Source organism: Aethalodelphis obliquidens, unplaced genomic scaffold, assembly GCF_003676395.1.
Source record: "Aethalodelphis obliquidens isolate GAN/ISIS:26980383/991018 unplaced genomic scaffold, ASM367639v1 scaffold38, whole genome shotgun sequence".
NCBI classification, from domain to species: Eukaryota; Metazoa; Chordata; class Mammalia; order Artiodactyla; family Delphinidae; genus Aethalodelphis; species Aethalodelphis obliquidens.
Window position 1 is genome coordinate 7,078,030 of NW_020837982.1, and position 16,651 is coordinate 7,094,680.

The 16,651-nt window shown below is 56.2% G+C and overlaps 1 protein-coding gene across 2 annotated transcripts in view; it reads right to left on the reverse strand.

Annotated features, from left to right (window-relative positions):
• MNT (MAX network transcriptional repressor) overlaps window positions 1–10,323 on the reverse strand; it is a 16,454-nt gene extending 6,131 nt beyond the window's left edge. The window contains exons 1-5 of one of the 2 annotated variants that reach the window (XM_027130647.1): window positions 9,709–10,323; window positions 9,412–9,509; window positions 3,774–4,332; window positions 3,164–3,205; window positions 2,907–3,018 (exon numbers count right to left, since the gene is read on the reverse strand). In XM_027130647.1, the coding sequence (XP_026986448.1) occupies window positions 2,907–3,018; window positions 3,164–3,205; window positions 3,774–4,332; window positions 9,412–9,509; window positions 9,709–9,740 (843 nt within the window). In that variant the 5' untranslated portion in view covers window positions 9,741–10,323. The remainder of the gene's footprint in view (window positions 1–2,906; window positions 3,019–3,163; window positions 3,206–3,773; window positions 4,333–9,411; window positions 9,510–9,708) is intronic. The other variant, XM_027130648.1, reaches the window with a different exon arrangement.
• Window positions 10,324–16,651: the final 6,328 nt, after the last annotated feature.

A 16,651-nucleotide genomic window follows, 5' to 3' on the forward strand; every position in this document is an offset into this window, starting at 1 on the left:
CACACACACACACACACACACACACACACACACACACACACACACACCTGGCTTCTCACCTGGTTCTACCCTGAGAGGCCAGTGCTAGACATGCCAATTGGATGGGGCCACGTTAATGATGAGGCCTGGGGTGAGTCAGCCCTCACTCAAACCTGGATGCAGGGGGCTGGAAGTGCCTGTCCGGAATGCTACCTGCTAGCTAGTGGGGAGCGTAGACTGCCGGCTCAGGGAGAGAGGATGTCAGGGGCCCAGACCTCCAGTTCTCACCTAGTCCAGCTCTCCAGAGGCCTAGAGATCCCTGGAAAGCTTTCCCAGGGTCTAACTTTTGTCCCCATTGCTTCATTCCAAACCCATTTCCTTTCTAAGACTACCTGGATGCGTGGTTTGGTACCTGCCTACTCCTCTTCCTGTTTCTGTCCACTTCACTGATACTGTCTTCAAATCCTTTACTACCTCCAAGGTACTGTGGGTCTGGCTGGGGGCTACAGCTTTCCCATAGCTTCCCACCTCAGCACACACCAAAGCCCTCAGTCTCCCCACCCTACGTGGTCTCTCCAGTACTCCCTTCCAACTCCCATCTGGTGCCCTGCTGCCTCCATCTCTGCACAGCAACCCTCCTGACCACCTTTAACTTCCAAAAATGCATCCCGCTTCCTCCTACTGGAGAAACTTTGGTCTGCACTGGGCTTTCTGCCCTCCACTTGTCTCGGTCACCCTGGCCTTCAGGTCCCAGCTCAAATGCCCCTTCCTCAGCAGCAACTTCCCTAACTCCCCAGATCCTGTGACCCCTATCCCTACTACGCCCTCGTAAAAGAGTTCTGTTTGGTTATGTGATACTCTGCTGCAAGACCAACCTACGGACAGAGATCCACATTTTTTCCTTTGCTCCCCACTTTCTAGCCTCCCAATCAGACACTGGGCTGTCCAAAAGTACCTGGATGCGTAAATGAATGAAGCTGAGGATTTACAGAGAGGCTTGTTAAGTTTTCCAGCATTTCTGCTTCCACTGCTAGCCCCAGGACAAGTATCTCTATGGACAGCTTGGGTCCACCTTGCTTCCCACTCAGCCCAGCCCCAAATCCCAAGTCTGCTGGCTCTACTGAGTCTCTTATTTCTGACTTACTTTCAAATCCACCGTCTCGCAATCAAGGCTTCCGGACCTAAGTACGTGCCTACAGGGAGGAACGCGCCATTCCATCCTTCCTACTTCTCAATAATTGCTATCAAGTTAATATTTATAGACGGCCCATCCTCCTCACATCTTTATGACGAAGATACTGTTGTTTCTTCCCACTTAGCATCATCGCAGTGCAGAAGAGAAAACCGATGTTGACAGAAAATGTCAAATAATTTAGACAGGGGTTTGCTCCCGGGCTACATGACTTCCTACGGCTGAAAGACTAGCAATTTAGACTCAAACCCAAGTTCTGCAGAAACTTCCCAGAAAAAAGCCTCCCGGGGATCCTCGCCTCTGAAACCCGAGGTTGGGTCCCCTCCCCCCTTCTCTCTCTCCCATTCCCTCTCGGCTGCCGAGGCTCCGCCCCTCCCGGAGCACGCGCGCACCCACGCGGACCCGGCTTTGCTGCGTCACTCCCCATAGGCCGCACCCTCCCTCCGCGCGCGCAGGAGTCCCGCCCCCTGCCCAGCTCTGCCAATCGGCGGGCCCGGCCCCTCCCCTCCCGTGCCGGGAAGCGGCCTGGAAGGGCGCCAGCCCCTCCACCTCGTCCGGAGGGCGGGCGGAAGGGCGCGCGTTCGCGGAAGGCGGGGAGGGAACTGCCGGCTGGGAGCAGGCCCGAAGCAGCGCCTCCGCCCCCCTCCTTCAACAAGTCTGGCTCCGGTTACTTCAGGGCTGTGACCCCTGAGGTAGTTGAGGCCGGGGAAGGGGTGGCCCACCCGGGGCGTGATGCCGCCCAGCCCCCAAGCTTCCCAAGAGCGCCGACTGGGAGACCCTGAGGCTGCCCCGCCTCCGCAGCCCGGGAGCCCTAAGTCCTTCCCGCTCCCCAACGGCTACCTCCGGCTGTCTCCAGGGCAGCCGAGCACGGCCGTTCGCCCCACCCCCACAGCCTCCTTCCCGGCACGCGGAACCCTCGGTTTCCAGGGAAACCGAAACTCGGGCCGTCACGGCAACGGTCTTATCTGGCGGTGCCCCCCCGCCCCGTACTGCGGAGAGGAGCCAATGCCCAAAGGCAAGGGACACACGGCCAGGAGGGTCCCTTAAAAAAGAGCTTCTTTTAAACCCTGAGGGAAGGAGAACGTAAGCCTTTAGGTTAGGTGACCCCGGGGCTTCTCGTCGTGCAGACTGCCGCATTACACCCTCCCCTAGGTTTACCCCCCAAAGTCAGGGGGTGGCACCTCCGTGCGCTTACTGCAAGGATCTTGGTCCGTCTGGGCTACAAGTCGCGGGCTGGGGGGGGAAGGTGTTTCAAGGGCGCCACCCTGCGGAACGAGCCACGCCCAGCCCCCCCACCCCGTGATAGTCTCAGGCTGAAACCAGTTCCCGCCCAGGCACTGCGGGCGGGCGCGGTGGAGGCGCCGGCCACCCCACGCCTTCCCACCCGCCGGGGCACTAACGCGCGGCAGGCGGTAAGGCAGGGCCGCGGACCGAGCTGACACTGAGCCGCAGGGACCGTGCCGATCGCGGGGCTCCGCGGGGCAGCCCGGCGGGGGAGGGGAGCCGAGCGCCACCACCGCGCTCCCCTGCGCACGCGCGCCGGTCCCCCGCCCCCTCCCGGGCGGGGAGCCCCGCTGACGTCAGCCGGGCCATGTGCTCGGCGCCCGCGTGGAGGCGGGCGGGGGAGCCGGTGAGGGAGCGAGGGCGGGGCCGCGGAGGGGAGGCGGGGCGCGCAGGAAGCCGGCGCAGCGTCCGTCGCCCGCCCTCTTCTGGGCCTTGCTTCCCTCCCCCATACCTGAATGTACCGCAGCGCCGTGCGCAACACGCTCAGATTCGATGTCTTCTTGTCATCCACGTTGGGGATGTTGCGCTTCAGGGTCTCAAAGCACTCCTTCAGATGGGCCCTCCTGGGGAGAGGAAGCAGCGCCGGTCAGCCGGACGCCAGGGGGCCAGGGGCGGGAGGGAAGGCCTAAGGAGAGCTTGGGGACCACGGACGGACCGTCCCCGTAGCTCGCGGGGCGGGCCCAGAGTCACAAGCTCACACACACACACCTGTTCTTCTCCAGCTTGTTGTGGACTTCTCTGGTTCCGATTCTGAAATCCAGACAGACAGGGGGCTCAGGGAGGAGGGCCCAATTAGGCGGCCTTCCCACCCCCTGCCCCCCCCAAATGCCACAGGCTTTTTGTCCCTGACATTGTCTCTCTAGAGAAGCAGCGATGAGAGCTGTTCAGTTGTTCGCCCTGTTTCGTGGGGCATACACCCCCTGGAGGGCACATGTAGGCTCGTAATTCACAACCCCTTTATCTTCCATCACATCCATGCACCTGTGAAGGGCTCCTGGGATAGCCAGTGGACCCCGGCCCTTACCCAAGAGCCCCATAATCCAATACCCTGTCCAAAGGCCTTGAAATGCCATTAGCCTCAACCTTGGAGGGCGTCAGAAAACACAGAAGCCTGAGAACAACAGAGGGCAATGACCATTCCCCACTCCCAGGGTGAGGACATATCCAAATATAGGAAGGCGCTTCTGGGCTGGGGAGGCAGGGCCGTGGCTCTGCCAGGCTAGCTTGGGAGGGTACTTTCTCTCTTGCACACCGCTCAGGCTGTGGGCCGTTGGTTCTCCTTTCCATCCCACCAGCCCCTGTGCAACACCTCACTCACCCCCCAGGCCTCTTCTTCTGTTCGCTGGATTTGACTTCTTCAGCGGGTGCCAGCTTCAGGGTCCCAAGAGTGGATGGGGGTGGCTGCTGGGGGGCCAGCTGGGGCTGGACTCCAGGGTGTGGGGCGATGGTCAGGATGGGTGTGGGGAGGGGCTGCAAAGGCTTGGGGCTGCCAGTGGGTGGAACGGTGGCCTTGGAGTCCGGCAGTAGAGGAGAAGGAGTGGGCCCCTGCGGCCTGGTGGGAAGGGGGGCCGACTCCTTAATGCTGAGTCCAGGGGCGCTAACCAGAGCCGGCTGGCGAGGTGCCAGGGGCAGAGGTGGGGGCGGGGGCAGAGGCTGAGGGGAGCTGGTCACTACAGGAATAGGGATGACAGTCAGTGGGGTGGGGGTGGCCAGCGGGGGCGGGGGTGCCGGCGGGGGCGCGGGCGGCGACAGAGGCAGGGGCGGTGCCTCGATGCGGGGTTCCTCCACCGGCAGGGCGTGGGCCAGCCTGGCCAGGCTGCTGGCCTGCTGCTGCTCCCGCTCCCGCTCCCGCTCCAGGCGAAGCCGCTCCTGTTCCTCTACACAGAGAGAACGCCAGGGGTGTCTCAGCAGGGCCGGCGGTCCTGGGCCCCAGCTTCACCTGTCCTCCAGGTGCAACCCCTCCTCTGACCCCATCCCAGGCAGCACCCGGTGACACCACAAATACTCATCCACACTCGATAGTTCAGCACTGGGCTAAGCGCTGGGGACACAGCAGTGATCAAATAAAACAGACTCCTGGTCCTTGCTGTTGGGGAGCTCATAGACGGGGGTGGGGTGAGGGGATACGACAAATAACAGGGATAACAATCCAGGCTGGGGGAAGAAAGAGGCTGTGGAAAGGCCGAGCAGGAGCTGTCAGTGAGGGTGCTGGAGGCCAGGCACCCTGAATGTTGAAGTAAGCAGGTGATGAGCAGGGGCTGCAAGGCTAAGGGGAGGGAGTGATAGATGAGGTGAGTAAAGGCCCGCCCACAAATGACCTCACAGGCCACCAGGAGAATAGAGGAAGTGGTCAAATCCTAGATTCTGGGGAGGTACCTTCTGGAGGGCAGGCGGTACCTTCATTTCATAGATGAGATAAATTAGCTCAAAGAGGCAAAATGATTTGTTGAGGGTCATACTGTGAGTCAAAGGTAAAACTGGGGCTAAACCCAGCCAGGTCTTCTGACACCTGGTGAATGCTTGGTACTTGCTGTGCCAACGTATGCTCACTAGGTGTCTATGCGCGCGCGCACACACACACACACACACACCCTGTATCTCACAAGAGCCCCACAGCGCAAGCAGGGCAGGGATATCACCTTCAGCTCCCACGTGAGGAAACTAGGCCCAGGACTCCGGACTCCGAGGCTAGGTCCCAAAGCCTGTTTCCTCAAGGTCTATACCCAAAATGCACCTGGTCCTTCTCTGCCCTTTGTTGTGCTGGAACTTATTCCCCACCACCACCAGCAGCAAAAACTACAAAAGTAAGAAAGTAAGAGGCAAGCAGAAAGGAAAGCAGGGCTTTTAAACGGGGGTTGAACAGGGCAGTGAGCTCCAACAACCTTGCACGCCTCAGTTCAGCATCTCTGCCAAAAGCTCCGCCAGAAAGAGAGGCCTGCTCAGCAGTGGGCTGAGAACAGGGCAAAGGGAGAGGCCCCTCCCGATTCAGAGGCCCCTCTCCATCCCCACCCTGCCCCCCACTATTCTAGTTCCCAGGCTACAGGTCTGGGCCAGGGCCCAGGGGAGCGGCTGAAGCCCCCAGGCCAGGGAGCAGGCTGGTCAACCAGCCCTTCCTCCTGTCCCGATTCACCACGCTGCTAACAGAGCTGACAGCACAGGGCCGACACGCCCCAAACACACCACCCACAAGGGGTGGGGCTAGGGGGCAAGGTTAGCTAAGTGCCCCCTGGGGAGAAGAGCACCCCACCACACAGGTCTTTGGGCTCAGCACCCCCCCCAGAACGTGAGGCCTCAGGGCCCTTTGGCCAATCAACGACTTGAGTGTGAGCCAGGCCTGCTCAGAGCCCCTCCCTCCCACAGAGAAGAAGAGGCGAAGGAGGAAGTACGGGGAAGTGTTCTGAGAGGGCAAGCACTCAGTGGTTTCCCAGCAGCCAGCATTCAAGGGCTGGAGTCAGCAGGCACGGCCTCTTCCGCGTCTCCCCTGCCCCTCAGGAAGGGAAGCCGGCAGGCCTGCACCAGCTTGCTGCTGAAGCCAGCAGCACTGGCTTCTGTTACAGGCCCAGAGAAAACCAGCTCTCTGCGCTCCTGCTTCCCACAGGCCACACTGGGAAAGGAGCCCTTCTCAGGCCCAGCCTGGGACATCCCCAGTCCGCTCCCCACCTCCCCCCACCCCACCCCCAAGACAAGGTCCTGGAGCTCAGAGCCCAAAACAGCCCCATCTCCATTCCTTTGATCCAGGACCTGAACTTTCATTGGCCTTGGAGCAAGTGTTCCACTCTCCCACAAGCAGGGGGACAGACAGGGCCCCGAACCCCAAGACCAGGTGCTCTGGGAACCTAGAATGAAGGCAAACCTCGTATTCCCCATATTTTAAGTCAACTCCAAAGCGCACCCAGGAGATGGCAACCTCCTTCTCACCTACCCTCTCTCTTCCAGGGCCAGGCAGGCACGTTTCACAGAAGCCAAGAAGGACCCAGGTGAATGGCCAAGCTCTATCACACCTGGATCAGCATGAAAAAGCTTAACTGATGGTGAAGAAGAGGGGGCGCCCCAGGCCAGATCCAGCCCACTACAGCCTCCTGCCTTCATTCCCCACCCAGCACTGACCCCCTTCCTGTGCACTGGGCGGGGGAAACAAAGTGGGGAGAGCGAACTGGGTTTTAGTAAATATGGGTTTAGACTCTTCAAAATAATGCTCTGCTGCACCCTTGGGTGCACCCCTCTTCTCACACACATACTCTGGCACCTTCCCTGGGCTCTGCCCAGAAGCTGCCCCCAGTGAATTTTGCATGACCCTTCTGGGTGATCCAGGGGCCAAGGGTCCAGGCTGACAGTGAAGAGTATGGGCTCTGAGCTTCCCCCAAGCCACTGTGGCCTAGGGGCTCAGCAGGCACAGACCTGGGGCCAGAGGAGTCCACACCAGGTGGTGGCCCCCAATGTTCAGGGGCATTTTCCCCTTCTACACGTAACAGGGAGCTTGGTGCACGAGGCAGGCACAGGGTGCGACTAGCTCAGGTAGAGAAGAGGGTCCCATTTGAGTCACTTCCATGACTGCTGGAAATGACCAGGTCTTCCTGCTGGCCACCAGGATGGCCTTGCCCTTTCCTCTCTCCCCTCGTGCACAAACACGCACATGCACACACATCCTCGGTTCATCATTTGAGCAAACTGGCTGGTCTAGGTCATTAAACTGTCACTTGAGGCTTGAGGTTGAACGGGGGCCCAGATGAGAGGATCCCTGTTCAGGGTTGCCCATGAGGTACACACCCCCAGAAAGAAGTTCTGGTCAGCCGGCTCACCAGCACCCCCTTCTCTCCCATTTTTTCCCACCCCAAGTTAGAGGACAGAACCTCTAGTAAGAGAAAATAATGAACTGCAGAGATTAAGCTGCTGCAGCCAGGTCTGGCTATCTACACGTGAGTTTTTGGAGTAAACCCGGCTTTCCAGCATCCATCCATCCATCCCCTAAGTCCCCCTGCCCCACCAACAAGAAGCCTCACCTCAGCTCCCTGTCCCCAGTTCTCACCACCTGGAGGAGGGGCAGGGCTCTGCAACTTCTTAGAGGAGAGCCATTCCCATGTTCCTTCCAAGTGTTGCTCAAGTCATCCCCGTGGTTCTTACTGTCAGCTCTGGACTGACTTATTTTGGAAAGCATGGTAGACATGACAGTGAGGGTCTTCTCCCCTCCCCCATATGGCCAACCAGCCTGCGGGTAAAGTGAAGCTGAAGTGAGTGTTCCCTTGGAGCAACAGCAGGGTCAATCCTGTTGCCTCCTAGCACAGTGGGCAGTACACAGAAGGGACACAATAGGAACTCCTGAATTGCATTGTGCTGATGGTGGCAGCAGGTGACTCAGTCTCTCCAAATCTTGTGCACACTCCTCCCCGTGCCGCTGGTCCGGCACGCAAGACATTCTCGGTCACCACCTGCACTGCCCAACACCTGACCCTGCTCTGGACCTCGAAGACAAGGGGGAGGGGCGCGTGAGCTGACGTCCTGGCCCATCAGTTCCGAAAACCCAAGCACTGTCGGTCTCACATATCTCGAGTGACTCTTGACCTTGAGAGGCCGGGTGACCCGCCGCTCCCCCGCCCCTGGTCCACTGCTGCTTCCCCCGCCCGCCGGAGCGGCGGCAGCGGCGGCGGCGGTACACGCTGCAGGCGCGCGCGCGCACACAACACACACTACTACCTCCTGCATGACTCATCATTGAAGCAACAATAGGCAGAGAGAAAGGAAAGGAGGGCGAAGCACTCTCTTCACCACAACCGACCCGGCCGAAGGGCTTGGGGGGGGGGGCGGTTGGAGAGAACAGCAGTCCCCGGATATTGCACGCACGCCGAGCCAGGGCTGCGGCCCTCGCAGCAGTCCGGAAAACGGAGGTCTTCCACCAGTCCCTATTTCTGCAGTACCCTGAAGCTGGGGTCTACCAACAACGGCGCGTGGGGATAGGGGGCATCGCAAATCTCCGTCTCCCCGCTGTCGAGAGAGCACCAAAGTTAGCCCCTTCTCGCCTAGTTCATTCCACACCGCGGCCGGGGGTGCTGCCAGGGAGCCCTGGTGAGAACGTCTTGGGGGGGTCAGTGGGAGTATGTGAGCTCTATATGTCCAGTGATTCTGAGGGTTTCCCTAGCCCCAGGATCAAAAACAGGACTTTGGGGGGAGAACCGACAGGTGAGCTCGGCTCCTCCCTCGTAAGGCAAAGGCTCTCCCAAGGAGATGCCCAGCGGCCAGAGCCAGGGCCCAACCCGGCGCCAGGCCCCTAGCCAGCCCCGCCCAGGCCCCGCCCCCGGCCGAGCGCGAGGCGGCTGGGAGGGGCTGGGCTGCGCCGTCCCCAGCGGGAGTGTCCCCCGTGCACGTGGTCGGGGGCGGGGCCGGTCCACGTCACCACCCGGTGTAACCAACGGGCTTGGAACGCAGGCACACGCAACATTCCAGCCGAGAGCGGGTTTGGAACGCGCAGACACGCCACATTCCACACCGGCTAAAGTGGGGGGCAGCAAGGGGGGCCCGGGGGCTGCCCCCGGAGACCTGCGGGCCGTTTCGCAGATTCCCAATCAGTCCGGCTCTCACCCAAACCCTTGACGCGCGACCCAGCCCAGCTCTGAGAGGCGGGGTCAGGCGGGGCTGGCCTGGATCATAAGACACGCGATGTCATTTTATTCTGCAAAGGCCGCCTCCGCCCCAAGCGGCGCGTAGATATGCCGGGAGCGCCCCCCGCACAGGGCCAGGGAAGCCGGGGAGCTGCTCCGCGTAGAGTAATTCCACCCCCCACTCCATTACACACACGCCCACTCGTGTGCACTAGACACTCGCCCGTGTACACGTCCATCCATCCGCTCTCGAGCCTCGCATCACACATCCCCCGTGCATACACGCACACACGCGCGGGTCTGCCACCCCCACGCAACACCATTCCTCACCCCACCCCCCGGCTCGCACATCCTCAGCCCTACCGAGGGCGCCGCTGGCCCACGGGAAAGAAGCCCCCCACGAAAGGTGGCACAAGGGATGGTAGGCAGCTGGGGTGGCGTCCACAGGAGCCGGGTCCTCCCTGCATGTTAATGAATTCATTAATCTCACTGCCCACAACACTCCTCCCCGGGCGGCGGCTCTTGCGTGGATTCTTGCACTGCCCGGCTTCGCGGGCCGCCCGGGAGGCGGGTACCGCTCGCGGTTTCGCGTGGGATCGGGGACCGGGGTCGCTCGCCTCCCCTTCCCTGGTGCCCCAGGGGCCCAGCCCGGCCGCTCACCACGTGCTCTCTGTTGTTGCTGTGCTTGCCATTCCAGGAAGCGGGCCGCCTCCAGTAACGTCTCTATGCTCATCGCGCCGAAAGCTGCCGGGGGCGCGCCGGGGCCGAGACTGCGGCCCGCAAACCGGGCACAGGTCAGGCTGGCGGGCAGGCAGGAGGGAGGGATCACCTCCGGGGGGCAACAGGACTGGGCGGCACAGCGCACTCCACAGGGAAGAACGGGGGAGCACGGGGAGAAAAATCAAGGTCTCCCCAAATGTTTGCAAAATGTAATTTGCAAATTTAAAAAAATTGATGCAAGAAAAAAAAAAAAAAGGCGGCACTGCCTGCCTCCTTCCCCTCCCTCTCTTCCTCCCTTCTGATGCCTCCCGCCCCGCTGCCCCCAGGAGTCCCGCCGACAAGAAAAGGCTTTGCAACAAGATGGCGAGGAGGCACCGACACACACAACAAGGGAAGGAGCCGCGCTGCCCCCGGCCGCCGCCCCCGCTACTACACCGGGGCCGCAGCCAAAGCCCGGACCGGAGCCCCCGCCCGCAGGGCCGCGGCGTCTCCTGAAGGGAGGGGCGGGGTCCAGGGCGGGCTGGCCCCGCCCACTCGAGACGGCGCGCGCACACGTGGCCTGGGTGGGGGTGGGAGAAGTTCCAGCAGGGTTCGCGCCCTGCATTTCCGCTTTCCCGCCTCGCCCCGCCCCGATTGCCAGCCACAAGTTGAGCAACGGCGGCGTGTTTGGGTCATTCACAACGAAATTTGTCCTGCTGGAGGGAAAGAGGGGTGGAAAATTCAGGACTTAAGTTAGCTCAAATAAAGATATTCCAGGTCAGGGAAACCTTAGAATGGTTGGCCTGACCCTTGGGTCTCCGCTCCCTACCCACACGTGACCTAATTCCTGCAACCACCAGGCTGTCGCAATTCCCCCGGGATCCGCCCCTGGGCGGAGCTGACGGCAGGAGGCTGCCAGAGAACAGGCGGAGGGAGCGGAGTGGAGATCCGGTTCCGCGTTTTGTCTCCGTTCCTCCCCCCGCAGTGCGTTCGCATCCTATTAGGCGATGTCACCGGGCCGCGGGCCAATGGGCGGGCAGGACAACACGGCATGGAGCAGCTCCACATGGACACCCCGCGCCGCCAGCCCTCTGTTTAAAGGGCCAGTGTCTAAAGGGTCACATTCGCCGGTGCGGATGGGGCCACTGTGTGGAGAGTGGGACGCTGAGAGGGAAATTCTGCAGTTGTGCCCTGACCTACCCTTTCCTTTACCACCCTCCCTTTCAAACCAAGCCTCTCTCTCTCCTTCCTCTAAACTCTCGTCTTTGTCCACGCGTGTCTGATGCGGGTGGAGACTCCAACTGTGCCATCCAAGAGGCCGCCCTTTGCTCTGGGGCCAGGCTGAGGGCGGTTACCGCGAAGCGTCCACAGCCCAGGCCAAGGGGGCGTGGCGCAAATCGGGAACAACAACGTGGAAGGCGGAAACTCGGCCCTCCCAGTGGCTGGGCGACTGAGGCCGCGGGCGGGGAGCGGGGGCGGGGCCACTCCGCCCGGCCACAACCGTACTCGCTGCGGGGGCCGGGACCCCGGCTGGCGCTCGTTACGGCCTCTTCTTGTGCTAGAGTTTGGGGGCGCCTGGGGATACAATTAGAAAGTTAGTCCTTTGTGAGGTCAGCTTGCCCAAATTCTCTCATTTTGCAGATAAGGAAACTGAGGCCCAGAGACGAGAAGGGACATGTCTAAGGTCACTCAGTATTCCAGTTCCTCCTTGCCCCGCAGAAGCAGCATTTATTCCTTACCCCACGGATGACTGTTCTGAAGGCAGTTCTGGGTCAAACAGAAAAAAGTGGAGGACTATCAAACTGCTCGCATGGGAAGGGGGGGGGGGTCTGACCACTTAACATATTGTGATGGGGGAGGGGGGGACACTAAAAATCTTCACCTGAAACCCTGCTGTACTGCACAGGAGGCCACACAAACCCCACCTGTACAGTTGGTAGTGACAGGCATAGGCAAGCTGAAGGCATATTTGGGGCTCCCTGGAGCATGTCCAGCTCTGCTGTCCCAATGCCCGCAAGCCTAAGGCCCCTGGATCTTGGCCCCAGATTCCTTTCTTTGCTAATCAGTTCTAATTAGAGTGGGACAGTGCCAGTTGCGTTCAGGACCTTGTGGCCTGGGCTTCACCATCATACAAAGCCAGAAAGCAAACCTTTATGAGGTTGGCTAAGTGGCAGATCAATCCATCCCATTCTATCCCCACTTTGCCGTTAGGGGGGTACAGTCCTATCTGGGGAACTAGAGGAGAGCTAGACACATATAAAAGGTGTACAAATGATGCTTGCTGGCTTTGTGCCTTTCCTTTGAGGTCATAATGCATGCCAGGGAAAGAAAATTTGCACAGATTCTGGAAATCAAGAACCTAGTGAACAGGAGGAAGGGGGTTGTTTGCCAGAACCAGTCTACAGGGGCCTCTGATCTTTGCACACTTAATGCCCCACCATCTGTAGCTGAGCAGAGAGGGGCCATTACACACAAATGACAGGGTGACACTGGCTTTATGATGAAGCTGGAAAGCAACAGGGGATCAGAGCAGTAACTAACAGCCAAGTTCTTCTTTGCAGGATGAATGCTTTTCTCCTTGGAAGGCTAGATCTGTGCTGGTCCCAACATTGCTTCCTTTAAGGTGTCTGATACCTGCTGTGTGTGTGTATATGTGTGTGTGTATACACACACACACATAAACAGTCTAATATATATGTAAGTGACTTGAGATAATGTTGCTGACCAAGTTCTCATTTTGTTAGGGGTCAGCACTGTACCATTTTGCCCAGTGGCCCAGGATGCTCAGAGAGCGACCTCCAGCTGTACCCTTCTGCCTTCCTCAAGTGGTCATGGCACTCGTACAGCCCTGAAGTCTCTTCTAGAGGCTGAAGTCCAATTTTTCTGACTCGTCAGGGACCAGCTCTGTCACATCACAAAGGCACCCCTCTGAAAAGTAGTGCTCTGAAGACAGCTTTTCCTTCAGGGGTGGGGAAGCAGGAGATAAAAGTGGGGTGAACACAGAATTCAAATGCCAACCTCTCCCTTGTCCCCAATAACCCATCTGCTCCAGAGCTTAGTGGAGATGCTCGTTATTTAAAACAAACAGCCTTCCTGGCTTCACATGATCATCTGTTTATTTGGGTCATGTGGGGACAGCAGCCAGGGTATGTTAGGCAAAAAGCAAGGGTTTAGAAAGGAGGCTTTTCCTGGGCCTGTTGCTGCCAACAGGAGCCTGAAAATGACCAGAGTTTCTCATGAACCAAGGTTATTCTTGTTGGGGAATGGACTGTGGGGATGGGAGACAGATACCTATTAGGTGGCAAGGGGGAGGATAAAGGAGAGGAGTGAATAGGAGGGCTGTTGCATTTTAGCCGGCTTCCGGTTGCAAGGGGGTGGAGCTCAGGTAGAAGCTGGCCATTTATTCAGTCAAGGGAAAGTCTTTTTGATGTTTCAGCAGAAAGGTTAGCATGTTTGGGGAATAATCCAAAGCCCAGCCATTTCCAAAAAGTTGTTCCTAAAGTTTCTTTATGGCTTCTAGTGCTTAGTACCTTTGGGGAGGGAGGAAACCTGGCCCATCCATCATTGTGTAATTCTCATGGGAGGATTTTCTATTTCCACTCTTCCTCCTCAAGTCTTTTGTACCCCAAGGCCCAGTTCAACCCCCTGAATGTTTTGTTTTTGGTTTTTTTTGGCATCATGGCTTGTGAGATCTTAGTTCCCCGAACAGGGATCAAACCTCGGCCCACAGCAGTGAAAGTGCTGAGTCCTAACCACTGGACCACCAGGGAGTTCCCAACCCCCTCAGTTGTTTAATATGCTGAGCTAGTGACATTCCCTAATGAGGCTGTCTCCGATCCCCCCACCATTCACCCCAACAAAACTCTACATATATACATAACCCTAAGAGCTATGCAGATCAATTCCCTGACCCTCCAAAACATAAAAATAATAAGATGAAGGAAAGAGTGTGAAGCCATAGTACAAGTATACCAGATCCCAAATGTCCTAACCCTGTAGGCCTGACTTCTCAAATTATGCAAGTTGTCTTGGAGAGCTTTTCACCTATTATAGTTAAAACAAGACCAAAGGGAGAAAGCTGAGAGATGAAGAGGGAAAGACAGAAGACTAGTACACCCAGGGACACAGTACAACAGTACACGACGTTCTTTTCACAAATATTTACTGTGTGCCTAACATGTGCCAGACACTGGGCTATCTTCATAGCCAAGGCCAGGGGAACTTTGGTAAGCCAGAGTGGGGTAAAAGATCACAGAGCTGAACTCAATTCCACAGCGATACCCGGAAAAGGTAAAGCTTTGCTCTCTCCCACCATGCTGGATGTAGCACAAGAGATCAGAGGACTATATAAAGATCTGTAAGGAAGGGTACTGATATACTCTTTTCACTGAAGTCTTCACCCACCTTCCTCTACTCCTGGTGAGTTGTCAAAGGACCTCTCCTGAACCTATGAAACTGATACAGTCAAGTCCAGCCTTCCCGTTCACCTACTTCCTCTTCATTGGCTCACACAATGTCAGAACTGGAAGAGTTTCAATCACCTAGACCCATCTCCCAAGAGGTGTTTTATCCAAGGTCACAAAGCTGCTTAGTGTTAGCTGGGATGAGAAGTGGCCTGGTTCTCTTTGGAGTGTGTGGGACAGCTCAGCCTGGGAGGAGGGTCCAGGGTCCTTGAAAACCTCACAGAAATGGCTGATGATGGGGAGCTGGCTGAAGACAGAAATACTCATTGACTTTGCTTAGTGGTGCCCGATAAACAAGCTTAGCAGGTGACTGAGAAGGCAAGGAAAGAGAATCAAACTTAGGATCCAGGGACTCAGAGGACACTGTACTGCCTCAGGCCACTCTGAGGAATGAAGATCAGGCCCAGGTAGACAGCCATTCTTCACTGGCGCTTATGTCTGGCTTGAAAAGGTGACTGGGGGAAAGGGGCAGATTTTTATCCAGGCAACCGCCCTGGGTGTGGATACTGAGTAGTAAGGAAAGAAATGCAGTTCAGAAGCAAAAAGGGAGGAGACACACACTCTGAGCTTTTCTGAGAAACCAAGGCGGCTAGCAAGCAAGCAGTACAGCTAGAGAGATGGGGTCCATGGATGACTTGGGAAGGAGGAAGCTGATCAAAGGGGAAAGGCACAAGGGAAAGGATGAGGACTTCAGTTACTCCTTTGAAGACAAACAAGAGGTGGCTTTATGAGAGTAAGTTAATTCAGGTCATGGGAGTGAGACTGGGCAAAGTTATTAGTAGAGGGAGGCGGAGTCTTGCAATCAGAGTCAAGAGCCAGCTGGATCAGTGGGGGTGGTGGATGTCAAAAGACAGGGAAGGCCCCTCCCAGGGCAGAGGGGCTGGAATGCAATCAGTGCCCCACACAAAGGACTCTGGTCCTCGGTCACAGCCAATCCAAGCTCACACGTAAAAGCAAGCCTGCAGATCAAGTCTTTAAAACTCAAGATATCAGCTACCTGCGCTAGTGACTGATGCTCTCTCAGAAGAGTACGTAGGGCCTGGACCAGTGGCCTCTTACTGGCTGGACTGCCTCCATCCAGGGCTCAGCTCCATGCCCACAACCAGATTTCTTACCAAGGGACCGGGGCCCATTGGGAGAGTCTATACTGGGCAGTGCTGGGGACACTCTAGGACTCTCGAGGAACCACATTCCAGCCAGTGCCTCTCCTCCCACTTCCAGGCTGGGGGCTGGGACAGTACATACCCCTGTTCCCGAGCCCCCAGCCCCCAGCCCACTTGAGTCCCTGTTCCCATCACAGACACCTCACACAGCAGTGCTAGAGTTCACCAGTCATCTCTCTGAAGAGTTTACTCTGTGATAAGTCTGAACCATTCACTAAACACAATTAATTCCTTATAACTTACAACACACACCAACATAAATGCAAGTGTTAAATGTAAAAAATAATGTCAAAAAGAGCCATAATAAAATACAGGCAAACATTTTTCCGCTCCAAGGGTGGTGAAAGAGGTTTCTACCCATAAAGGCAAACAAAGAAAATATAAAGGAACAGTTTTGGCAGATGTGATTATATAAGCCCTCTAAAAGCTCCTTGACTGTAAAAACAAAATAATTATCACCCACCATAAACAAGAACAAAAGGTAAATGACAAAATGGAGGGAAATATTGTTGGCAAGATGTGCCCTTGCAATTTCAATAACAAAAAGAATACTTGGATAGAAAAGTGAACGTAGAACATAATTTAAAATTCACAAAACAATAAATATATGAAGTAACATAATATATATATGAAAATGTTTGGCCTTGCAATACCATGATAAAATTAAAACAGTGAAAATATTCTTTATCAGTTGATAAAGGACTTTTTAAAACTGGCCTTCTAGTGCTATCAAATGTGTGGTAAAAACAGACACTTGTGGAAATGTAAAGTAGCACAACTTTTTCAGTGAACAAATTGGCAATATATATGGAAAGCCTTTAAAAGAGCATTATCCCTTCTGCTTCAGTAATCCTTACATAAATTTATCCTAAAGCAATAAGAAAACACATAAACACTTCTGTACAAACATATTCACTAAGCATTATTTACAGAAGTGAAAACCAGAAAACCTGAATTTCCAACAAGGAACAACTGGTTTCGTGAAGTGATGCTCACAATACGGCACGTGAAGAAAACCGGGTTGTTAATAAACGAAAATGTTAACAGTGGTTGTTTTTGGGCAGTGCAATTACCGGTAATTTTTATTTTCACAAGTTTTCCCACACATGGATTAATTTTATAATCAGAAAAAGGTTATCACAATATATTGCTAAATGAAAACGTTTATAAAATAGTAACACAGAACGTGACTCCACATTTGCTGTTTAAAAATATATATGCCTATAAAAATACTAAGATAACAAAATGTAAAATAACTCCATTTGAGTAGTGGAATTA